The sequence below is a fragment of the Chelonia mydas genome, chromosome 20, assembly GCF_015237465.2.
Source record: "Chelonia mydas isolate rCheMyd1 chromosome 20, rCheMyd1.pri.v2, whole genome shotgun sequence".
NCBI classification, from domain to species: Eukaryota; Metazoa; Chordata; order Testudines; family Cheloniidae; genus Chelonia; species Chelonia mydas.
Window position 1 is genome coordinate 9,061,037 of NC_051260.2, and position 26,873 is coordinate 9,087,909.

Below are 26,873 nucleotides of genomic sequence, written 5' to 3' on the forward strand. Positions count from 1 at the left end.
AGACTTGGAGGCTGCTCCACCCTGTCAGGCTGCTCACATCTCTCCTTTAAAATTTTCTTGTGATGTGATATCTACAATGCTCTTTTGACAGTGGTGAGGTAGCTAGGTGTGCTGTGACTGCAGCTTCTTACTCTAATCACAATTGTCTCACTGTTACTTTGTGCTTACCCTGTCTTGTCACATATTGGTATCCTAAGCTCTTATGAACAGAGTCCATTCCTGCCCTAGTGCTTAACACAATGGGGCTCCAATCCTTGACTGGGGCCTGTGGGTGCTACTGCAGTACAAATGTTTAAAAATAATAATGAGGTGGAGTACTCTTACGGGCAGCCCACTTTCTGTGCTCCAGGGAGAGGCATGTCAAACTGCTGGGCAGGGCTGCATATGTCATCTTGCCAATGTTGAGAAGGTACGTGTGTTTTTTGAGCCCTGACTTTGTCTCTAAACTCTTTGGGTTAGAGAGTAGAACTCTGTTTGAATCCAAATTCAGTTCTGGCTATTCTTTGGTCAGGAATTGGGATCTGAAAGCAACTATAAAATCTCTGAAATTATTATGGAGGAAGCAGCTTTGTGTGCTTCGGAGTGGTTTGATTTTTTTTTTTTTTAAAAAAGCAAAAAGGAAACTTTGATTTAAGATGAAAAGGAGTACTTGTGGCACCTTAGAGACTAACCAATTTATTTGAGCATAAGCTTTCGTGAGCTACAGCTCACTTCATCGGATGCATACTGTGGAAAGTGTAGAAGATCTTTTTATATACACACAAAGCATGAAAAAATACCTCCTCCCACCCCACTCTCCTGCTGGTAATAGCTTATCTAAAGTGATCACTCTCCTTACAATGACTTGTTTCAGAGTAACAGCCGTTGAGTATGATAATCAAGTTGGGCCATTTCCAGCACAAATCCAGGTTTTCTCACCACCCCCCCCCCCCACACACAAACCCACTCTCCTGCTGGTAATAGCTTATCTAAAGTGACCACTCTTTAGATAAGCTGTTACCAGCAGGAAAGTGGGTTTATGGGGGGGGTGAGAGAACCTGGATTTGTGCTGGAAATGGCCCAACTTGATTATCATACTCAACGGCTGTTACTCTGAAACATGTCATTGTAAGGAGAGTGATCACTTTAGATAAGCTATTACCAGCAGGAGAGTGGGGTGGGAGGAGGTATTTTTTCATGCTTTGTGTGTATATAAAAAGATCTTCTACACTTTCCACAGTATGCATCCGATGAAGTGAGCTGTAGCTCACGAAAACTTATGCTCAAATAAATTGGTTAGTCTCTAAGGTGCCACAAGTACTCCTTTTCTTTTTGCGAATACAGACTAACACGGCTGTTACTCTGAAACCTGTCTATATTTATGACACCCCCCTCCCCCCCAAGCTCCCTGTGTGTGACTTGCAGTAACCTGTGTTCCCTCTGACAAATGCCAAGGGCTCTGTCTCCCCTTCCCTCTTCCCCACCATGGCAGGGGCCCTATGTGCCCCCACCCCACCCCATTCTTCCGCCACATAAGAACGGCCATATTGGGTCAGACCATCGGTCCATCAAGCCTAGGATTGCCAACCCTCCAGGAATTAAAGATTGTCATGTGATGAAGCCTCCAGGAATATGTTCAACCAAAATTGGTAACCCTAATCTAGCCCAGTATCCTGTCTTCCGACTGTGGCCAATGCCAGGTGCCCCAGAGGGAATGAACAGAACAGGTAATCATCAAGTGATCCATCCCCTGTCACCCATGCCCAGCTTCTGGACAGGGCCTCTACAGTCCTCCTTCCAGTTTTCTGATTTTTTTTTTTCCACCAAAATCAGTAGGATTCTGTCCCTTGATACCTAGAAGATTCCTTAAAAGTTTGGAATTGTTTGGATGTGGCACTCAAAAGTTAGAAATGCCACTGAGTTCAGTGTAAGACCTCGCTTCGCTTGACCAACTTTCCTTTTTTTTTTTTTTTTTTTTTTTTTTAGCTTTAATACCAGGATATGGCTTTCAATAGCTAACAGCTTTCTGGCTTTGTAGAAGTCCATAATCAAATTTAGTGTATTGATGGGCTTGTTCCACTGTAAAATCTTCGTATGGCCTCTCTAAAGGCTATGATGCACTCCAGTTGCTGAGAGTTAACGAGGTAACTGTTCCTTTTTTATATTAGGAAGTATGTTGTATCTTTTGACCTCTAAACCAAAATAATTACCTTCTTTCGTTCTTTTCAACTGTCGGATGCAAAGGAAATTATTCTTCCATTGCCAGACAGCACTGAGCTTACTCAAAGCCCAAGTCTAGCACATCTGAGAATCCTCCTGTGAATGTTGTAGCCCAGTGACTCTGTCTTCTGCCTTGCAAAACTGTACTGGAAACACTTCGGGATTGTCATCCTTCTGGAGCAAGAACTGAGCCTTTCTATTTGTTCAATATCTAGCACAAGGGATCCCCTGAGCCTGATCAGGGTCTCTGGAAGCTCCAGTAAAATTAATGGAGGGAACAGTTCTGCATTGGCTGAGGGGAGTAACTAGCTGCCAACCTGCATCCCAGAGTCACTGCTCCAGTGTTGCATGCGCAGCCAGCTGCCACATGTGGCCTATGTGTAGAAGCCAGACGTACTTGAACAGCATGGAAAATAACCGCTCCCCCGTTAGAACTGCAACAGGGGGCTAAGGGAGATTCTGTATAGGGAAGCAGATGCTTAAGGAAGTGCCTACATCTGCTGTAGTGTTTGAATCCTAGATGCAGCGTATGAGCATACCTGAAAAACTATCTAAAAGCGATTACTATAATGTAGCTGTTTCCATGCCCAGGAAATAAGACTCTATGCCTTACCCCCATATTGCTGTGTAATTTTTTGTTCGTTTCATACAGAAGCGGAGGTGCTAGTTGAAAGTCAGAGGGATTTTAGAAGACTACGGGCCTAAGGGTCAGAGTTTAAAAGGTAGTGAGACGCATCTCACTACCTTTAGAACTCCAACCCTTAAGTGACTTAAGTTCTTGGAAAAATTTTACACTGTATCGCTTGTCCCCAGCCAGCTTATCCAGGCTTCCACATTAAATAGCTTCATGTTGGGTACCATGCGGTCTATTATGAATACAGGTTTCAGAGTAACAGCCGTGTTAGTCTGTATTCGCAAAAAGAAACGGAGTACTTGTGGCACCTTAGAGACTAACCAATTTATTTGAGCATGAGCTTTCGTGAGCTACAGCTCACTTCATAGGATGCATATTGTGGAAACTGCAGAAGACATTATATACACAGAGACCATGAAACAATACCTCCTCCCACCCCACTCTCCTGCTGGTAATAGCTTATCTAAAGTGATCATCAAGTTGGGCCATTTCCAGCACAAATCCAGGTTTTCTCACCCTCCGCCCCCCCCCCCCCCCCCCCAAACACACTCTCCTGCTGGTAATAGCCCATCCAAAGTGACCACTCTCTTTACAATGTGTATGATAATCAAGGTGGGCCATTTCCAGCACAAATCCAGGTTTTCTCACCCCCCCCCCCTCCAAAACACACACACACACACACACACACACACACACACACACACACACACACACACACACACACACACACACACACACACACTCTCTCTCTCTCTCTCTCTCTCTCTCTCTCTTGCTGGTAATAGCTTATCCAAAGTGACCACTCTCCCTACAATGTGCATGATAATCAAGGTGGGCCATTTCCAGCATAAATCCAAGTTTAACCAGAACGTCTGGGGGCGGGGGGGAGGGTAACAGATTGATAGAGCCAGAAGAGTTCCCAGAAGTCACCTACTACAGGACAGGCCTAAAAAAGAAAATAACAGAACGCCACTAGCCGTCACCTTCAGCCCCCAACTAAAACCCCTCAAACGCATTATTAAGGATCTACAACCTATCCTGAAGGATGACCCAACACTCTCACAAATCTTGGGAGACAGGCCAGTCCTTGCCTACAGACAGCCCCCCAACTTGAAGCAAATACTCACCAACAACCACATACCACACAACAGAACCACTAACCCAGGAACCTATCCTTGCAACAAAGCCCGTTGCCAACTGTGCCCACATATCTATTCAGGGGACACCATCACAGGGCCTAACAACATCAGCCACACTATCAGAGGCTCGTTCACCTGCACATCCACCAATGTGATATATGCCATCATGTGCCAGCAATGCCCCTCTGCCATGTACATTGGTCAAATTGGACAGTCTCTACATAAAAGAATAAATGGACACAAATCAGATGTCAAGAATTATAACATTCATAAACCAGTCGGAGAACACTTCAATCTCTCTGGTCACGCAATCACAGACATGAAGGTCTCTATCTTACAGCGAAAAAACTTCAAATCCAGACTCCAGCGAGAAACTGCTGAATTGGCATTCATTTGCAAATTGGATACTATTAATTTAGGCTTAAATAGAGACTGGGAGTGGCTAAGTCATTATGCAAGGTAGCCTATTTCCCCTTGTTTTTTCCTACCCCCCCCCCCCAGACGTTCTGGTTAAACTTGGATTTATGCTGGAAATGGCCCACCTTGATTATCATGCACATTGTAGGGAGAGTGGTCACTTTGGATAAGCTATTACCAGCAAGAGAGTGAGTTTGTGTGTGTGTGTGTGTGTGTGTGTGTGTGTTTTGGAGGGGGGGGGTGTGAGAAAACCTGGATTTGTGCTGGAAATGGCCCACCTTGATTATCATACACATTGTAAAGAGAGTGGTCACTTTGGATGGGCTATTACCAGCAGGAGAGTGAGTTTGGGGGGGGGGGGGGGCGGAGGGTGAGAAAACCTGGATTTGTGCTGGAAATGGCCCAACTTGATGATCACTTTAGATAAGCTATTACCAGCAGGAGAGTGGGGTGGGAGGAGGTATTGTTTCATGGTCTCTGTGTATATAATGTCTTCTGCAGTTTCCACAGTATGCATCCTATGAAGTGAGCTGTAGCTCACGAAAGCTCATGCTCAAATAAATTGGTTAGTCTCTAAGATGCCACAAGTACTCCTTTTCTTATTATGAATACAGTATCAATGTTTTGTATATAAGGAGGCCATCCGACATCTGTTCAGTAACTCTCATGAAAGGCAGCTGAATAATAGGGCTCCCTGAAGCTGCAGGAGGAAGCAACTTAATTGTATTTTTTTCTTTCCAGAGAGGGGCTGCACACCTGTCATAACTAGACATTATGGATAGCTAGTTTTGTACTGAAAAAGCCTTTTGAATTTCAAGTACCATGCCAAAGTTTCTTATGTTAATGCAGGGAGGATCATTGCATTTTTCACATGTCAGTGTTGTGAAACAAATGTGTGAACCATAAAGCTAATAGAATCATAGAATATCAGGGTTGGAAGAGACCTCAGGAGGTCAGGAAGAGACCTCAGGAGGTCAATAGAATATATGACCACTTACTTTACATGAATAAGTCTCTTTTAATGATGAGTTTTTGAATGATCTAGTTGTAGCTGTGTATTTTATCAACTACAGCAATCAGAGTTGTTTTCCTGATCTCTAGACCAACTGAAGGAGGTCTTGAAACAGCGAAACCACAGTATTGTAAATTCATTAACGCTAATGGCTCCACGTATGACCTTTCACATATGACCCTCTTGTTGAAAAGCCCTTGTTGGTGTTACATAACCTAGATTTCAGTATAAACTCAACTTCTAGGTTTTGCTCTTGTCCTAACTCCTGCTTTTGTTTTTACACGGGGGGGTCCCCCTTGGGTATAACTCACTCAAGGCTTAATTCTCCTTGCAGCCTTCAGGCTCGAGAGGGGCAGCATAGTTCAGTGAATAGGGCATAGGACAGGGGTGGCAAAGACCTGGCTTCTAGTCACATTACTACTGACCTGCTGTGTGACCTCACATCAGTCACTTCACCTCTGTGCCCCCTCCTACCTTTGTTTTGTCTAATTAGATTGCAAGCTCTTTAGGCCAGGGATTCTCTCTCTTGCTATATTTATACAGTGCTTAGCCCAGTGAGGCCCTGACACTACTGTAGGCCTCTGGCCACTCTGTAATCTCACCGCTACTACTATTAGTTATAATATATCCTGGATTATTAGTCTTACTGCGTACTCTAGACACTTTCACATTCTTGACTCTGCTCTCTAGGCTCTGAGACATTACTATACACAGCATCCAAATGAGACTTGACCACATGTAAATGCATATTCCAATGGATATAAAAATTTACACGGGTTGGGAAGTATTGAGGTAAATGCATCTGTGGTTTGCAGTAATTTATTAAATTTCAATCAATGACAGGAAGTCTGATGTTGAGATGAATGATGTACTCATTCCATTGCAACTTTCTTAATAGGTTGAGGTTTGATCATTAGCCTTTACTAGCATGAATTCCTGGCTCTTGGTTTTTGCTTAAGCCATAACATTTATAGCTGCTTGTTTACTTAATATCCTAACTAGTGAACCAGTTTAATCAATTACTGAACAAGACAGTCCTATACTGTGATAGTGATACAGCAATTGCTATGCAGGCAATGAATTAGAGTGACTAAGATTCTTTAGAAAGAACGATCATCCAGTGAAGACATCTCCTTCATTCTGCCAAGACTTACTCATGCTTGTCTGTCTTGCAGTTCTAGAGAGCTAAGCATGGGGTATAGCCATAGAAATTGTAACCTCTTGAGAAGCCAGTATACACACTATATATTTCTTCCAGGCTCTAGCACTTAACTAAAGATTTTTAACAGTTAGAAAGTTCAGTGATTGTTGCATGAAGAAAAATGTTTGACATCAGGAAAATGGTGCCGACTGCAGAACCCAAGGGAATCCGTTCTAATCACAGGAGCTAGAAATACAAGACTCAAGTAGATCAATCCAGTTAATCCTCTGTCAATGCAGTATTGTTCCTTTATACACTTCTCCAGTCTAGGTGTAAATGACCCAAGAGATGGAAATTTCTACCACTTTCCATGGGAGACTATTTTGTAACTGAATTGGTCTCACTAAATTTAGGCTGAATATAACATAGGGTGAGAGATTGAGTATCCTTTTAATCCTTTATTTGGGGAAGACTGTGGGCCTGATTAGCCTTTGCCCTATATTTTTGGTAGTCTCCTACACCAGTGCAGAGAGGATATAAAATGCTATGAAACCATAATTGTTTTTATCGTGGTTTCATAGCATTTCATACCCGTATTGCATATGCTTTTCCCTGATATAAATGACTGTCCATGACACAGGACAATGCCAGATCAGACTCTGTCCATCTTACAAATATTTATTTAAATTGATTCCAGACTTTTAGTGAAATGAGAATTCGTCAACTACCCATTTCCCCCCAAGTTTAAAGCCAGCCTGCCTACCAAACCCTGTCAATTTTGAACCTAAGGGGTTAGTACCCATCTGCTTAAACAGATATCAGTGCTGAATGTCTGGATTAGATGCTCCTAGCACTATTCCATTGCCCTCTGCAGGGCCGGCTCCAGGCACCAGCTTGGGACGGCGGTTAGAAAGGGGCGGCAGTGTTTCCGCGGCTGCGGCAATTCGGCAGCCGCCCCTCTGTCCCACCAGCTGCGGTGGCAAATCGGCAGCAGCTTCTCCCTTTTGCCATCCACAGCAGCAGTTTTTTTCCACTGCTTGAGGTGGCAAAAATTGTAGAGCTGGCCCTGGCCTTCTGTATGTCCATTGGTTGGCCTCTACTGTTGGTGATCCTTTTATTGATAATGTATTTCAGTGCTGGAAGGATTTCCCAAGATCTTCGGCATTAAACCAGCACAGTCTTTGTTTCTCTTCCCATGTCTCTAAAGGTTGTCTATTAGCCTATAATAAGCAGAAATTCCATAGCATTCTCCATGTTATCCTTTTTTCCTTTTATGTCTAGTTCTTGTTTTGGAAGTCAGGATTCAGAAAGCCATTTCTCTTGCCTCACAGATTGAGAAACATGGTTATATTCACTTAGAGCCACTGGAAAGACGAGGCAACGTCTGCCCTTTGATTTTGTTTACCCATGCTTCACGTCTCTGCATCTTCTCACTCTAATCTTCTAACCCTAAGCCTGATCCACACTTAGCTGGACTCTTAAGATTAATGGGTCTGTGCATGTTTCTTTTCAATAATGCCACTGTTTTCTTTTTTTCCTGCCGTCCTGCATCATTCACATCTGTCTCAGTGATGCCCTCCTGATGGTGCCTTTGTGATTTAATTCCACTTCCCTTTCTGCAGCTTCATCTGAACCTTTGCACTTCCTCCTTCAGAAAGGAAAATCCTCTCCACTTTATGCTTACATAGACCTATCTACACACTAGAACTCCCCACAAGAATTGTTCTCCTTGTTTGTTACTCACTTACTTACGCTTACTGAGCCACAGCAGTTAAATCTGGCCCAGTCCCTGTGTCCCTCTGCCACCCCCACACATGAACTTCCGAACAGACTAGTAAACATGTGGTTTACCAGCCAGCACTTTGCCTTCTGTCACTCACCCTTGGAAACACAGAATCTATTCTCGGACAGAAACATTTAAGGTGGAGTTAAGGTTGAAGTTGGGGAGTGCATTTCTGACCTAATCCTGAGGGACCCCTCTTTGTCCTCCCTGTGATCCCATTTACATCATTACTTTTTAAAAGCTGTCTTCTGGAACTTCCCCAGTGCTTCAAGACTTACTGAAAATCGGCATTAATGGTCCAACGAGCTGCTCAGCCAACTTTTAAAATTTTTGGATGCAAGTTATCTGGACCTGCTAATATAAAACTGTCTTACTTTAGTAGCTTCTTTTTAACAACCTCCTGAGGTACTAGTGGATAATATTGGTCATCATGATAGTTGGTGTTCTCTTCACACCAGCAGCCCTAACCATTAAAGTTTTTGTAGGCATCATGGCAAAGGAAAGGTTTTGAGGTGGGATCTGAAAGTGGATAATGAGGTAGCTTTGTAGAGGCCCTTGATCTCCAAGTCCTAAGCTAGTTCCCTAACATCTATCTCTCTCTCTCCTTTTGGAGAAGAGTAGGGCCCTCGTAGATTCTTTGTTCCAAATTTTGCAGGTCCATATCTGGGGGTTTAGTGAATCCTACCTTTAATATCACCCAGTGATGCTAATAAGTAGAGTGTGGCTTTTAACCATCCTGCAGAGGGATCAACTCTAAAATAGTTCTGGCAGACCTGATCACATTCATCATTAGTGGAAGGGTTTTTTTTGCATGTCCAACATGCCTTCAGTCACTCCTACGTAAGAAGGATCAGACAGCCACAAATAAGAATAACATAAGAACGGCCCTACTGGGTCAGACCAAAGGTCCATCTAGCCCAGTGTCCTGTCTTCCAGCATTGGCCAGTGCCAGGTGCCCCAGAGGGAATGAACAGAACAAGTAATTATCAAGTGATCCATTCTCCCTGGTGCTCATTCCCAGCTTCTGGCAAACAGAGGCTAGGGACACCATTCCTGCCCATCCTGGCTAATAGCCATTGATGGACCTATCCTTCATGAATTTATCTAGTTCTTTTTTGAATCCTGTTATGGTCTTGGCCTTCACAACATCCTCTGGCAAGGAGTTCCACAGGTTGACTGTGTGCTGTGTGAAGAAATGCTTCCTTGTGTTTGTTTTAAACCTGCAGCCTATTAATTTCATTTGGTGACCCCTAGTTCTTCTGTTTGAGAAATTGAATATAGTATATTAGTGTTTAAAAGAATGTGCAGTATCATCCATGCTATGCAGATGATTTCCCCCCATGTATTTAATGTTTAACCATAGTGGCTTCCTTACTATATTTGCTTCCTCTGCGTATTCGGTTGGGTAGTGTCCCAATGCAGTGTTCTAATGGTTAATTATCATCTTAACCAGCTCAGTGTGGCTATGGTAGTTTTGTTTTTTCATTCTTAGTCAACCTTACAGTGGAAGGTTGTCATCCTAACCTTAAAATTTCCTAACTTTTCAAAGACTTGACTTCAGTTTACTCTATTGGAATAGGACTTACTGAACTTTACCCTTGGTATAGCGCAGATTTTTTTTTTTTTTAAAGCCTCTACGTAGACTCCACCAGGGCAAAAAAATAGGTCAACTCCTACATACAGATGTGAAACTAGTTTGACCTTTTTTCCAAATCGGAGGTGCGTGACCAAGGACATCAGTTTTAAGACAAACAACCTGGGCTGTTTCAAGAGTTGAAGAATAAATGTCAGCTTGACAAATCAGCCACCTTTAATGGCGGGGGGGTGGAAACTCTTGCAGATCTGTCAGTTTCATTATAGTATTGAGTAACAAATTCCAGGAATTCCAACATGAAATTGTGCTAAACGACCTAGTAATTCCCATGGTGATTGCATCTGATGTTCATCAGGAGAGCAGAATAATTAATTGTGTAATTTTAATGACAAACCACCTTTGCTTTTCATTAAAAGTTAAGTAAGCTAATAGCAGGAAGAGCGAGCTACAGGGATAAAGCATATACAGTGTAATTACAAGACTCAGTAATGCCACCTCACTAGTAGTGAGCAGGGAAATGTAGCCCTGACCAACGTGCTCTTCTTTTCTGTCTAAATTTCACAGGCAGAGCAAGAACTAGAGAGCTGATAGCTGGAGTGCTCTTCTCTGCTTGGTGCGGGTGTACTGGCCAGAGTCTTATCAGAGCAGAGTTCAGTGACTCAGGGTTAGCATTGACTGGAGCATCTAGACACTGAATATACCTGCAGAGGAAGTAGAGGTTTGCTGGGACCCCATGTGGGGAAGGGACAGTGGCCCTTCTCTTTTCCACCCTTCCCATTCAGCCCTTTCTCCCAGCAGAGGAGAAGAGAGGATAGCACTGTGCTCCTTCCCATTTCTGAAGGTATCTGTCAATTAGACCTTGGTGCCCAGGTACCAGAGTGATTAGAGATGGCTGTATTCTTCCTTCTGGTAACTTAACACTTGGGGGTGCCGGATGTTTATAAATGTTTATCTGGCCTTATGTAGATAGCAACAAAGCATGCTTTTTACCTCTTCATCCAATATTGTTTTAAGGGGTGCAGGACACTTCGTTCTAACATTGCACTCCTGTTTCCCTAAGAGACAATGTCCCACTCAGCTAGGAAAGCCACCTTCATTTTGGAAAAATTGAGTGCATTGTAATGTCCTATCCACATCCCTAGCACTTGGGTAACATACAGAGGTGCTGGGGCAACCTAGTTCCATGATATAGTTTCCACGATATGCTATGCATCCGATGAAGTGAGCTGTAGCTCACGAAAGCTCATGCTCAAATAAACTGGTTAGTCTCTAAGGTGCCACAAGTACTCCTTTTCTTTTTACGAATACAGACTAACACGGCTGTTACTCTGAAACTAGTTCCATGAGAATAGCTAGGGCACTAGTGCATAGCGATGACTAATTCTGATGGATGTTTTGTGTAGAGCTGGGGGAGAAAAGGAAGCTGTTGCTTGGCAGGGAGGGAGGGAGGATGGCAGGAAGATTGAGGTTGGGTGGATGCTGCTTTTGGTGTCTGAGTAACCTGGTTAATGAAACCTGTGGGTTACCATTTATGTAATGTCCCTGCTGATCAGGCAAACGAGCACAAAGGCTGGCAAATCTGCATCTTGAACCTTGGCAGCTATTTGAGAAATCCACAGCCTAGATTAGGGCAAGAATTAAAGCAGAGCAAACGTTAGTTTTGATTCCAGCTGGGATGTTCCTCTGTTAGGTTTGGGATTCTAACTCTCTAAAACTAATCATTTGGAAAACCTGTGTTTTTAAAATACAAACATGGTGAGGGAGCCCAAATAAGGGGAATCTGCCCATGTTTCCACCCCCGTCCCATTTTTTCACAGTTGCTATCTGGTCACCCTACTTCTGACTCGGGCTTTTAAGCCTGCACAGCCCCCTGCCGTATACTGTCATGTTCCCAGCAAGCAAGTCTGCTTAAAAGCAAGCACCTGGCCTGTCCTTTCTCTCCAAGGACCATGACACTGTTTTGGGTTTTTTTTTTTACCAGTGACCACAGAGCTCTTTCTGAGCAGAGTACATTTATTTTTAGGACAAAAAAGGATATGGAGAGAGCATATAAAAGCAATAAAAGTTCCTATACACTGACTAAACATGCCAGAATTCACTCATCTTCCACACAGTGAGTCTGACAGGCCAGCATTCCTTCCAACCCCTCAGCAAGGGTTGGGGCTTTTCCTGGGACAGAGAGTCCTGTCCATTTGCTGAATCAAAAGGAAGACCATAAGTCCATTTAATTTCATCCTGTTCTACCAAAAGTCCTTTCTTTGTTTCCTAGTCTTTAGAAAATCCAGCTTTTCCACTCTGTGCAAACTACCCCATGGGGTGAAACGTCTCTGGAATTGTTTATGATCTCTGGGTAATTACCTCCTGCTGTTTCTATTTCCTGTAAGAGATGTGGTACCCCCCTACCCCCTCATAACCCCTCACTATGGAGTAGAACACAATCCTATGTAAACCATTCATAAATGTAGTACTGTGGTCCCCAAAAATATTGCATGGGTTGCAATATCTGTCACAAGGATACAGTGATTACTCCAAACAAAAAATACCATCAGTGGGCAGTGGAGTCATTCTAAGGATGGCCCTCCTCCTAGCCATGTGTTGTCTCTGGCAAAAGACATAAGAAGGGGAGCAGCTGGCAGATCTTTGTATTTGTATGAGAGATGTACAAAATCCTAAGGATGGAGCAGATGCAAAGAAGAGAGAGCAAGAAAGAGGGTCTGATTCTCCATTACCCTGTCCCTTGTACATCACTTACACCAGGGTAAAATGGGTGTAAAAACTGCTAAATCAGAATAGCAGGGCATCTCACTGGTCTGAATGACTCCAGAAGGTGCAGAGCAAGGACACACTCTGGCCCAATGACTTTCTTTACCTACTGTAGTGCTTTTCATACTGTAGGATCTCAAAGCACTTTACAAAGTCAGCAGCTACAAAACGCAGGGATCACTTAATCCAGTCCCTAAATTCCAACTGCCTCCTAAAGGAGAGTTTAGTGGTTGTTTTAAAAGTAGATGGGGCATCACACAGCAGTTCAACACAGGAAGTGAAGAAAAATCCTTTAGACCATCCAACTCTGTGGGAACTGAGTGGGTCAGAGACCTGAAGTGTTGCCATGATACCAAGGCTAACATCCAGAGTCTTGGTTTCCCCCTGTCCCCTCCTCTTCTTCCCCCCCCCCCCCCAAAAAAAAAAAAACAAAAAGTCAGGGGACCTTTAATGACAGTAAGTAGCCAGGACCTCCAGTTTGGTATTGTTTAAAACACATCAGCATCCCTGATGAAGTGTTGTTACCATCTCAGAGGGGAGAGTGCCCCCTGTGGAATTGCCAACACCATTGTCTGCAGAATCTGTGTCCTTTGGAGTTCTTCTATCCACATGCTACCCCAGCCCAGTCCTGCTTAACATTTGAGATCTGGCAGGATCACCTCACAGGGTAGCAGAGCTGCAGGCAAAGGAATAGTATGACTAGAAAAAAAGTCTATTTTTGTCAAGTTTAGACACGGATTACTGAATATAAATCACGTTTCTGTATGCACTGATTGTCGTTAGATGTAATCATATTATGCAAAGTTCATAAACAATTTGAAAAACCAAGGGAGCTCATGTAACTGTATTTTTCCAGGGTTGTCCCAAATTTAATTCTTCTTTAAATTTTTGGGATACAAAATAGTCTTGTAAGTCCGTATCGTGAATTTGCCTAATCTCTGCCCAGGCTAGCCCTGTGCCCCAGGGTTCTTTGAAAGCTGCCAAGGTGTTTCACCGCAGAGCAGAAGCTGTTGTTGGATATGGAGGGGGAAATGGTCATTTTAAAAACTGGTTTGTAATAGAATAAGTCCAGACTCCATTTGTGACTGGGCCCCATTATGCTGTGTATGTGCAATAGAAACAAAAGAGACAGACCATACCCTAGGGGGATTACAATCTGAATTAAAGATAAAAAACAGCAAGTGGATTTAAAAAAAAAAAAAAAAAGAGGAACAGGGAAGGGAGGATGAATGTAACAGTAATAGGAACATCCATTTTTATAGGCTAGCTGTGTGCATAGTTAGATGGGTTAGAGATTGTCTTGCTTTTTAAAATAAGGTATAGGCATAGATATAAAAAGTCTCCATTGACCATCTACGCAGCCATTATTAGTTGAGTTAACCATATGGTAGAGACTAATTTTGAGGGGAGACTTCCAGGAGGGCAGGATAGTGGTTTGATGGACTAATGTCCTAGCAATACCTTTTTCCTCTAACTTTTAAATGTGTAACCTCTTATAAACTTGATTTTTCATTCTTGTACACTTGCATGGTTTTCACTTTCATAATGTCTAGTATATCTTTATTGACCTGAGATGGTATTTCCTATGGAATTTGGGCACCTAACTCCTTTTGCCTCTTTCAAAAATACCCTAAAATTTTAGGTTTGGGGGGTGCTGTATAAGAGAGGTGCAGTAATTGACACCAAATGTTAGGATTGGTAGAGAGACACCTCTAGTAGAGTGTGTCAAACCTATCCCAAAATATTTTGGGTTATTATCCTCAATTCTCTATATGTTGGTACATGGGAAGCAGATCTTTATAGATGGAATTTTTAACTGAAATAATATACATTTTGTCTTTTTTTTTTTTTAGTCAAAAGTTTAAACTCTCTTAGCAAAATTCTATTCTACGCTTTCTGAGAAAAGGATTAATGGAAAGTATTAAGTCAAAGTAACTTCAGTTTAATAAAAGTATTCTATAACTTTTCATTTGGCCTTTTTGATCTAGCAGCTGCACAAATAGTGACAAGGCTTAAAATCTCAGTCTTCAAAACAGGAAACTGACAGTGGTGAATCACTGCAGAAAATGGGGAAAGAGAAGTTACTGTGGTAGACGAGGTAAAAAAATAAATATAATTTTTTTTTTTTTTTTTGGACCAACTTTTGTTGGTGGAAGGTACAAGCTTTTGAACTATGTAGAGTTCTTCAGGTGTCGTGAAGGAAGCAGAGCAGGTGCATCGATTAGTCTACAGTTCCAATGTGGTTGCACCAAAGCAAAAAAGTAACCCATTCAGTTATTTCTGGGATCTGAGCATGCACATATTAATCCACTGTTGTCCTGTAATCCTGCCAATAGGGCAGCCAGATAAAGAAATAAGGCCCCCGTTCCACAAGGTAGTTAAACAGGCACCTTAACTTTCAGCATTTAAATGATCCCACTGACTTCATGTGTATAGGCTTTGTTGAATCAAGGCCAAAGCTGGGAAAAAGCCATTCAGCACCACTTAACTCCATTCCACACAAGCCTGCCCGTGCCTCAGTGTTAAGCACTTGACGAGCTGAATTGTGAAACTTGCGTTTATAGAAAAATGTAATCAAGATTAAAGAAACTAGCTGTGTGTCATTCTCATCCTTTGTTCTTCTTCCTGTGTCTTTGAGCACTGCATGGATTCTCCCCTAGCATTGCTCTAATTCTTCTAGCAACGTGCTTGGTCTGGGCATCTGGAGGGCAGTATGCCCTCCTGTTAGCAATATCTCTTAAAGTATCTACAGGAGGTAGGGTTATGAGAACCTCTGTGCCATGGGAAGCTGAACATGGCATTTGGTGCTGCAAGAATCTTTTTGGGTGGAGTGGGTTATTTTGAGAACACCACACCCAGGTAATGAATATTGCTTACGTCAATAGATCAGAGTTAAAGGCAGGAGTAAATTCCCAGAATTCAAGCAGAATCTGAGATTATCCATTTGACTTGCCGGACAATCATTTAATGTTTTGAGAAATTACATTGTCAAACATTTTTGACCACAGGTGGTTCCATGTCACAGCTTCAGAACTGCTGGGGAGTATACCAGGATGGTGCAACGCATGTTCTGGATGCCGGTAAAGTCGTTTGTGTTTGTTTGTTTGTTTTTCTTCTTACAGAAGGAATATCTGTCTGTAGTGTGATGCCTATAGCTTACTCCTGCAGTATGTCAGGAAAGAGGGAGATCTTTGTGAGTTTCTAAAATAGCTGGGAGTGAATTCTGTAATTTTTGGCTGGGGTTTCTGTAGGACTATAAGGGAGTTCAGCACTTGGGTCCCAATGAATTTCAAGGGAGTTAGGCACCCCAAATCAGTTAAAACTCAACTGATCCAAGGCACCTTTGCAAATCCTAGCCCTGGAATGCACTTTCTTTGTGTGTGTTTACTCTGAAAAACATCCACTGTATTAAGGGGTAAAACTTTCAAGAGTGCCTAAACTGCTTGGGCACGCAAATCCAATTTTCAAAAGTGACATAAGATATGTCTACACTTAAAATGTTACAGTGGCACAGCTGCAGCAATTCAGTGTAGATACTTGCTACAGCAACAGAAGGGGTTCTCCCGTCTGTGTAGTTAATCCACCTCGGTAGTTAATCCACCAGCAGTAGCTAAATTGACAGAAGAGGTCATCTGTTGACTTAGTGGTATCTGTATTGGGGGTGATAGTAACTCAGCCAGAGGTTAGAGGTCTATTACAGGAGCGGGTGGGCTAGGTTCTGTGGCCTGTGATGTGCAGGAGGTCAGACTAGATGATCACAATGGTCCCTTCTGGCCTTAAAGTCTATGAATCTATGAGATGGAATACCTACACCGACAGAACCCCTAGGTAATATCCTCACTGAAGCGCTACAGCAGTGCATCTGTAGCATGTCAAGTATAGACAAGCTCTTAGTCTAAAAAGACTCTCAGAATTTCAGTGGGACTCTAGGTTCTTGAGTGTCTATGTCACTTTTGAAAATAAGACTGAGGCTCCTAAGTCACTTGGGCTATATGTTTAAAGGTAACACCCAATGGGTGTTAGGCATACTTCTGAAAATCCCACTATCTGCCTAAATACCTTCTTAGAAATCTAGCCCTCAGGCACTTTTGAAAATCTTACTCAAGAGCTTGCTTTTCTGTGTATTGATTTTCAAACAGCCTGTACAGAGCAATTTTCCAATCACTTTATGGATTACCTTTCTATATTAGCTGGAAACATTTGTTCACTTCTTTTAAAGTGCATTTAAATCGAAATTTACAAACTGCTGAGTTTAAAAAAAAAAAGAAAAAAGCAAAGGCCAATAATACTGTACTGAATGCCTTTTTATTGCTCATGTGATTATTGAATCTGAGGCCTTGGTTGTTGATTAATTGCTGCCCGAAGAGAGCATTATACAGGACAAGTCCAGTACTCACTGAAAAAGGCTTTCAAAAAGTGGAATAGATATTCTGATCACTTGAAAGGTACAATATTATTCCTCATGGAAGTGGTGGGTAGCTAATGAGCCTGATTAGATTACTACAAGTAGGCATGTAGATTAATAGACACTTGTCTTCTATTGAATACAGACTCTCTATTTAAGTAGTTTGAATGTTAGTTATAAACCGAAGATTCTGGCCCTGGTTCTCATGTATATCAAGGCAGCTCTACACTGTTCTTTAAGGCCCCTTGATGCTGCCAGAGCCAGATAAAGCTGCCTTCAACTGAGAATCAGACATTACGATTCCCTCATGGCTGCTAAATTAACATGAGTTACTGAGGAAACCTTAACACAGGAGTAAGTTACATTCAATGCTATTGACAGAGAGAGTCCGTATTAAATAGAGCACAAGTGTGTTACTGTCGCATGTTCCAATCCTGTCTAAGGCATACTTTTACAGAATTTGACTAATATATTTAAATACTAAATTTACTTAATCTGATGCTAGGAATAGTATTTTCAACACTGAAAAGACAACATAAAGTTAGAGATCCTACAGTAACATGCCTGTATTGCACATGTCATCTGTTAGGTTACACATTTCAATAGCATAATTAACAAAAATACTTTCTGCTTCTATTTGGGGATCTTAAGTTTGTAAATTTAATTTTAAATTAAGACACTCAATCCCTCTGAGAGAGCTAATACCACTTTACAGATGGGGAAACTGAGGCACAGAGGTGCTGAGACTTTCTTGAAATTGCACAGTGAGTCATTGGCAGAACTAGGAATGGAACCCAATCGCCTTTATCCACAGTGCCTCTGAAAATGTAACCTCAAAACCCTATGAGCCAGCTCCGCTCCCACTTTAGGTACCTGAATAAGTAATCAGAGTCTGATAAATTCTCACCTCCCAGCCAAATGCTGTTTGCTTCCCTGGAAAACAATGGGAGCTTTTGGGTGCTGAGCACTTCTGAAAATCTGATGCAATGTGGAAATTAACATTTGCAGAATAACAATAACACTTGCATATTCTGATTCTTAGTTCAGTAACTTGCTGCCATATAATCTTCCTTTGTTTTTAAGCTTGGATGTTGGGTCGGGGTAGGAGAGAGCAGAAGACTAAAATGCTGGTCTTTCTACTGATTTCACTGACTGGTTCCACAGTCTGAAAGTACGCAAAGAGATGAACTCCACAATCAAAAAGCAGCTCAAAACCACATCTGTGTAACTAGATGTGGAATCTATGTAACTAGGTGGTGGAATCTCCTTCCTTAGATATTTTTAAGGTCAGGCTTGACAAAGCCCTGGCTGGGATGACTTAGTTGGGGATTGGTCCTGCTTTGAGCAGGGGGTTGGACTAGATGACCTCCTGAGGTTCCTTCCTACCCTGATATTCTATGAACTGACCAGCAGTGATTTTATTTAATTGGTGCTTTCTAGTAAAAAGTCCAAACTTCGCAGATAGGTACTGTGTGTGTCAAGCAAAATGTGCAGTTGCATATAGTTTTTTGTTTTTTTGTTTTTTTTTCCCCCTCCATATTAGCCCAAAGACTGTTCTCCAGCAAGGCCTGGACACCATGGGAAGTTCAAACTTTTAGTCATTTTTGAGTTATCAAAGTTCAAAAAAGGATCTTCAGTTGTCAGTTTAGACACAGTTATGAGCATGCTGTTGTATTGTAATAATGAGGTTATAATATATACACTTAATTCTAGTGTTCGCTGCCACAGACAACATACTATAGTATGTGCAATGTCTAAATTTCTTTTTGTGACACACCCTTTCCTCTTCATCCCTCTTTTAAAACAAACTACCAACCAAACATACAAAGAAGAAAACCCATTATTTAAGAACCAAGACATAAAAAACCCATGCTCACTTGACTGACAGTGTTTGACTCGTGTTTGCAATTTTACTCATCTCCTTGTAAAGGTGGCACGGATGTACTTGGGTCACTTCCTTTTTCTGCAGAAGGGAAATTTTACTTATTTCTGGTGAGGTGCATGTTTTCCAGTTGGTGTAAATGATGAAATCTTAATGCACAACTCTTTCTGAAAGGATCATATAAGGGTAGGGACAGAAGATCCTAACTTCAGATTGGGCTATAGCCATGTATATACATTCCCTAGATCTTAATAAAAAAAGACTGCTTCGAGGTGCATGTGGTCAAATTGGGAGGGTGGGTGGAGTGGAAATCAGCAATGCAATTGCTGGGTAGATGAGCATAATTTGCATGTGTACATTTTTGTGATTCCATCACATTCCTGTGTATATGTTCCTTATGCTATACAGAGGTAACACAAGTACTTTTGCCAGTGAGTCAGCAGAAACCCAGTGCCTCCATCTTCAATTTGCTTAACAAGTCTCTGTAATGAAAAGATCTCTAACCTTCTTGTTTTTTCTCAGTCTCAGAGATGGAGGTGCTGGCAGCAAGTACACCTCTTCCTGATCCAGCCAATGAATTTGATAGGAACGTTCCCCGTATCTGTGGTGTCTGTGGAGACAAAGCTACTGGCTTTCATTTCAATGCCATGACATGTGAAGGCTGCAAAGGATTTTTTAGGTAAGTGATGTTTTTGAGAGTGAAAACTAATTAGAAACCAGCCTTCATTTTTAAAATAACGAACTCTGACTAGTTAGGAAGATTGAGGAAAGGGGCGGCAACTCTGCTTTTTGGCTCCTGGTTAGAAATAATCAACATCTCTGCAAAATTGGACGTCATGTACGTTTGAGAGAACTTGTCTGACAGGTACACTAATCTAAACCTTTGCGCTGATGCAGGAGGCTATGACTAATAAAATTGCTGAAAAGTCCAGCTATGCCTCCATCCCCATGCAGTAGGTGTTCTATGCAGTAAAATGCTACTGGCTAACACAAAACAGCCTATATACATGTGGAAGGGTCCTTGTATTATATGAGCAATAGGGAGTTGTACGACTGAGAGAACTGTAAAGCAAATAAATGCCTCTCACACCCTACACCAAGACTTACCTGCCACTTTCTAAACCTACACAATAGCTGCAGTTTAAAAAAAAAAAATGTTGCCATATGGCACCCTTGAGACTTTTTTCTCTAATGGAAATATCTATGCAATACTTTTTGTCACATAATAGAACATTCACATGGATATTGAACTCTGTATAAAACTTTTTAAAAACTTGCTGCCCAGATTCTCTTTGTGCAGGTCTGACAGTGTCAAGGGGCTTTACAGTAGGCATAACCTATATTTAGACCCATTTTGAGGCCTGTTAGATTGCCAAAATGGTGTAAATGAGAATCAGGCCCATTAAGTTTCCCTTGCATTGGTTCATTTCCTTTCACTCATGTTGTTTCTCTCCTGTTCATGTTGGCTTCTTTTTTTTTCCCCCCCTCACCTTTCAATGCCTATTCCTACCTCTACACATAGGTGCACACATATAATAAGCCCCTTCTATAATGGAGAACACCTGTTAGAAGGTTCCACCAGGGAGCAAACTCTCCTCCTTGTCATTCACGTAGGGCATAGGTCTTAAAAGGGATTTAAGTGGTGCATAAGCTTTGTACTGCCCCTTTTATTAAGGGCAGATTTCCCTTTACTCAGAGCTGCCCCTACAGCTCCCAAACTTGGAGGGTTCCAGACAATAGGGACTTCTGTATGCCAATTATCCCCTCACCCAGCAATTATCTGCAATGAAGCAGTTGGATCTATCTTACAGAATATTTCTGTATTGACAAACTAGAGGATTTGCATGGGAACTTCTCCTGTTTGGTACAAACTATATAATGACTAAGAGCTGGTGTAATTAAATAAGCTAATAGCTACTATGTGACTAATTAGGGCAAAACTTACTTAAGCATTTAGCATTGTAATTAGAAGATAGTAGCAGGTGGTGGTAGAATTAGATGCATTGTAGAATTAAAGTAAACAAAGTTGGGGTGGTCAATTTCATAACTACAGTTTGAGCTGGGGTCTTAAAAACCTTAATTTCTATTGCTATAGGAGCCAAGTAGTCACAGGAATTACTGGACTAGATGTTTTTGCATACCACAGCCTTGCTGCTTGTTTTCCAGTTGGGTTACAGTGCAGCTTGGCTAACTAGAACTACATTTCCTCAATTACTGTAGCTAAATGAGTAACTCTCCTTTCAGGTGCTCACTTCCATGCGCGTGTTTAGCGTCATCAGCTAGTCAGGCACATGCAGTCTGGATGATGCATATCAAGAATTTTGTCATGGTGACACAGAGAAGGGAATAAATGGCCAGTTTTCCTTCTCCCTTAGTTTCTTATCCATGAGTGCTTCCCTTTTTGTTCAGAGGGTATGCACACCTTCTGAGACTCTGGTATTGTGGCTTGGCCTTTTTTTTTGTACAGATTAAACTATTTTGATCAGGAGGGTGATGTGTGGGGTGTTTTGTGTGTGTGGTTTGTTTGTTTGTTTTTTAAACACCAGTTATAATTAAAGCTGCACAACCCCCTAGTGTGGTCTCAGTTATACTGGTATTAAGATATAAATTCTGGCAGATAGGCTGTATACACACCTTTTTATACTGGTTTAACTGCATCCGCTCTAGGGGATTGATCTATTAGCTATATCTGTTTTCTAAACTAATATAGTTAAAGGAGCACAAACACTGTGCCTACACCTGCTCGGTTATTCTTAAGCAGTCTCCATGGGCCCTTATAAAGACTTTAACATTTGTATCTTCAACTTAAGGACTTGCTTTCTTGACTTGCTTCTTCTCTTCCCTTTTTAAAGCTCCCTTTTTCCAAAACAGTGTTAACCATGGTAGTTTTTTGTACCTTTCCTCTTCTTCGTGCCCCCCAATACCCCCAGTATGTTCTGCTTTGGTCCTAGTTTACAAAGGTTTCAATGATTTTTTTTTTTTTTAAACAATGTATTGAATTTTTTTAACTGGATATTTATGACTCAAGTTTCCCAGGGCCATTCCACCCAAAGTAAAAGCTCATTACTATAAAACAGCTTCCACAGGTGCTTGCTTCCTGCCCTTTTATATAGCCCTAAACCCCACCACTTTCCTGTTTTCCATGGCAGCATGTTAACCTCCAGTGCAACAATTTGCCAAACACTGCAGACAAGATTAGCTCACTTTATTGATCTGTGTGTGTGTGTTGACTTATCCTGAAACACTACCTTGTTCCTCTGCATTTTAGACCTGTTGAATTTAACACTTAAGGTCCTGTCCTGAGGTGGCTTACATCATCAGTACTGGCTATGCTGGGTGTGAAGGAAGTAGTTATAGTGAAATCTGGGGCGGGGGGTAAAAAACAACTAGTTCAAGACTCCAGGGCAGAGCCAATCCCACCCTGACCTGCCTTCCCTGGCCCACATGAGAAGCTTGTTCCCCCTCCACCCCTACTGGGTCCTACGCCTGCCTCTTATGGAGAAACAGCAGTCAAGCAGCTGCTAAAGGATGCATCAATGGCCAGGGGCAAGGTACTTCATGCAGTCCAAACCGGCTCTGTACTATATAGCCAGCTGCCAGCTGAGTGCTCATGGGAGAGGAGTGCAAGAGTTGCCACATACTGGATGAAGGAGCCCAGGGATTGTGTGTAACAGAATAGCTTGTACTGCTGCCCTTCATGGTAGCACGTGAGTGCCTTCCACATAAAACAAATGGCGGAATTTCTGGTGGACTTCATGGTGTTTCTGGCTCCTTTTCCATTGTGGGGTTAGAGAGACTTTTGCACAGGTAGGTAGATTCTTAATTTTGGAAGGAGGGCAGTGGCAGTGGCAGCCACTGTGAATGTCATTCTGGCAGTAGTAGCAAAACTTCGCCAAAGAGGCTTTGCAATTTTTCCTGAGGTGGCTGGCCTGCTCTTGAAGTGCCCTTAGAAGACTGCACTGCACCTGCAAGAGAGCACAGTGAAGGGCGCGTGTTCTTCTAAACTGTTTTCCTCACTTGAAAGCTGGCTTTGTTGGCACATGTGTAAATCCTAAAACTCAAGGCAAACATGAGATGCATCTGCACCATAGTTCTGAAGTTATGAATGTTTGAAACCAGCAGGGCCTGGGAGTTTAATTCCTACATATTTATGAGGCGATGTATGCGTCCATACAGAGGTACTGAAATGTGTACTTAGCCTATAGTACTAACAGACACTAAATAACCTTTGGCCAATTGGTGTCTCAAGTCACAGTTGGGCAGTTTACTAGTGACATTGGTAGGCATCAGGTGGCCTTTTGTTAAGCAGTGGCTGCTCAGTATTTCTTAAACTGAGCTAAATTTGTCATACACAGAATAAATCTGGAGTGACTTTCCTGAAGTCAGTGGAGTTATTCTGGATTGACACCAGCATAACCAAGCGCAGAATTTATCTCTAATCTCTTCACCCAACCCTTTCCTCTCTTTCCCTATCCCTTACTGTTGACAATATCACCAGTCATCCAAGTTTGTCAGCTTGTGTCTCCATGGCTTGTCCTTTTTCAAGATCTGTAGTTTTGTTCCCCCCTCTCGAAAATCCATTCTTTCCTCCATCCTTATGGCCCTATCTTGGTCTGTACCTACCTTATCACTTACCCCAATTATTTTTAATCTCCTTTCCTACATCTCTCCTCTCCCCACTCCAATCTGTCCGAAAGGTAGTTGCCAAGATCACTTTCTTTCCACCCTGTCTTTGACACCCATGTGCCAAATCCTGTAACTGGCTTCCTCTCCCCTTCCACATCAAATTCATGCGCCTGGTCCTCCCCTCAAGGTTGTGTCCAATGCTATTCCTGCTTCCACCCAGGTTTTACACCCCATCCTATGCCCCATACAGTACCCAAGCTTCTCTACTGATGGCTTACTTCCCCTCTCTCACCCACTCCTGACTTAGAGATGGAGTGAAGCTTTTACCATTTTAAAAAAAATTCCCATAACTTTGAAAGTTTTTTTGCAATTTCTGGAAAATGTTGGCTAGCTCAAGTTTAACTTTGCTGGGTGCTCTTCAGTAATGCTCCCCAAGTGTTTTTCCTCCCCTTCTGAAACTTCTAAAGGTTCATTTGTTCTTAAAGGATTCCATCTACAGAGACTATCCTTAGAATCATAGAATATCAGGGTTGGAAGGGACCTCAGGAGGTCATCTAGTCCAACCCCCTGCTCAAAGCAGGACCAATCCCCAATTAAATCATCCCAGCCAGAGCTTTGTCAAGCCTGACCTTAAAAACTTCTAAGGAAGGAGATTCTACCACCTCCCTAGGTAACACATTCCAGTGTTTCACCACCCTCTTGGTGAAAAAGTTTTTCCTAATATCCAACCTAAACCTCCCCCACTGCAACTTGAGACCATTACTCCTTGTCCTGTCCTCTTCTACCACTGAGAATAGTCTAGAACCATCCTCTCTGGAACCACCTCTCAGGTAGTTGAAAGTAGCTATCAAATCCCCCCTCATTCTTCTCTTCTGCAGACTAAACAATCCCAGTTCCCTCAGCCTCTCCTCATAAGTCATGTGTTCCAGACCCCTTCCTTTCCCCTCCCCCCTCTCCCGCGCACACATCCCCTAGCCCTGGCTCCCTCCTGCGCATTGTAACTTCTGTGTAGTAGGGAGTCTAACTCTGGCACATTTGCAGTGATACCAACCCTCACCATTGACACATCATGAGTCAGACCCCCCCCCCCAAAATCATGAGATTGGCTTAACAATCATGAGGATTTTTAATGAAAAGTGAGTTCCCTTTATTTCTCCTCCAGTTTCTGAGCCTTTAAGGTGCTCTCAGGTCACATATCTGCTGACCATGGGAGCCCATCATCATGGAGGCCCGGCAAGGAAGGGCTGCCGCTGTCCGCCTTGGGGCTGGCTGACCATGATCTTAAGCAAAATTATTAAGCCTGACTCATGATCGCGGGACAGAACTCTCCAATGTCAGGATTTTTTTTTTTCCCCCCATCTGTGGTTGGGGGGAAAAAAAATCTTTGACATTGGAGAGTTCTGTCCCGCAATCATGAGTCAGGCTTAATACTTGCACGTAGAAAGCCCGTCTCTCATGATTGATTCGCGAGTTGGCATGTCTGCCATTGTAAAGGGTCTTGTATAACTCTGGCACTATGTGAACGATTACGAAGAAAAAAATAGTGCTCTGCTTTTATGCACGCTAAAAAAATGACAGAACCGTGAAGTAGGTTTATCGGTTTCAAGGCTAGAAGGGACCATAATGACCTTCTGCATAACACAGACCAGAGAATTTCACCCAGGCACGGTATGTGAAAGGGGAAACGCCTGCATAAACTGTTCATTTTTTAAAACTAATGTAATGAGACTGCTGCAGACAAAACCAGGATATAGAAAAAAGAAACCAGGCACAAACTGCCCCTCTGGACTTTTTCCTCTTTCTATCTTAGTTCAAAGGTCTGGCTGACCAAGCCGGTCCTAATTCTTCCTGGCAGGAATGCAGTTCGGGGCCCTGATTAAATGCATTTCTGGGCAGGGTGCAGTTGTCTCTGTTGCATTTGTAACCCAACCCCTGGAACTTGAAGCAAAAGTGCAGGATGGAGTTTGCAGCAATTATTCCACTTGTGCAAACAGACATAAGGGTACAGACAAAAGGGTTGCCAAAGAACTACAGCTCTGCCAACTCCAGCCTTTCAAGTGGGTGCCACCAAGGGCAAATCTCTAGGAACTCTTTTAACCTTGCCATGTGTCTGCTGCTCATGTATTTGCCTGGGGACAAACATGCTTGTTCTCTTAGCTGTGCAGTCGCCTCTAAAGTCAGAGTTACTGCTCTTTGCTAGAACAGAGACCCACTCTGTCTGCCTCGTGAGTATTGCAGCTCTTCTTGGTGCTTTTCTATGTCCCAGGGATGTCATGGGGACCAGTTAACCCCAACTGGTTTGTCCTCGTGGGAGAAGAGCGTATTTTGTCTCCTGGGTTGGTTGGTCCTCCCCCTTCCCCGCTTGCCCCCTCCTCCCCCCACAGTGTCCATATGGCAGTTCCTTTTTAAGCAAAATATTCTTTAGCTAGGAAATGAAAAGAAACATAAACAGTAGAGCTGTCAAGCGATTAAAAAAATTAATCATGATTAATCGCACTGTTAATAACAGAATACCATTTATTTAAATATTTTTGGATGTTTTCTACATTTTCAAATATATTGATTTCCATTACAACACAGATACAAAGTGTACAGTGCTCACTTAATATTTATTTTTATTACAAATATTTGCACTTGTAAACAAAAGAAATAGTATTTTCAATTCACCTAATACAAGTACTGTAGTGCAAACTCTTTATCATGAAAGTTGAACTTACAAATGTCAAATTATGTACCCAAAAAACCTGCATTCAAAAATAAAACCATGTAAAACTTTAGCGCCTACAAGTCCACTCAGTTCTACTTCAGCCAATTGCTCAGACAAACAAGTTTATTTACATTTGCAGGAGATAATGCTGCCCGCTTCTTGTTCACGTCACCTGAAAGTGAGAACAGGTGTTTGCGTGGCACTGTTGTAACTGGCATCGCAAGATATTTACATGCCAGATGCGCTAAAGATTCACATGTCCCTTCGTGCTTCAATCATCATTCCAGAGGACATGCGACCATGCTGATGACAGGTTCTGCTTGATAATGATGCAAAGCAGAGCGGACTGATGCATGTTCATTTTCATCATATGAATCAAATGCCACCAGCAGAAGGTTGATTTTCTTTTTTGAATGTTCTGGTTCTGTAGTTTTTGCATCTGAGTGTTGTTCTTTTAAGACTTCTGAAAGCATGCTCCACACCTCGTCCCGCTCAGATTTTGGACAACACTTCAGATTCTTAAACCTTGGGTCAAGTGCTGTAGCTATTTCTAGAAATCTCACATTGGTAC

General features: G+C 42.3%; 1 protein-coding gene across 3 annotated transcripts in view; it reads left to right on the forward strand.

The window, feature by feature from the left end:
• VDR (vitamin D receptor) overlaps positions 1 to 26,873 on the forward strand; it is a 123,749-nt gene that overhangs the window by 38,972 nt on the left and 57,904 nt on the right. For all 3 annotated transcript variants that reach the window (XM_037883820.2, XM_043532714.1, XM_027828094.3), the window contains 2 exons: positions 15,691 to 15,762; positions 19,492 to 19,648. In XM_037883820.2, the coding sequence (XP_037739748.1) occupies positions 15,699 to 15,762; positions 19,492 to 19,648 (221 nt within the window). In that variant the 5' untranslated portion in view covers positions 15,691 to 15,698. The remainder of the gene's footprint in view (positions 1 to 15,690; positions 15,763 to 19,491; positions 19,649 to 26,873) is intronic.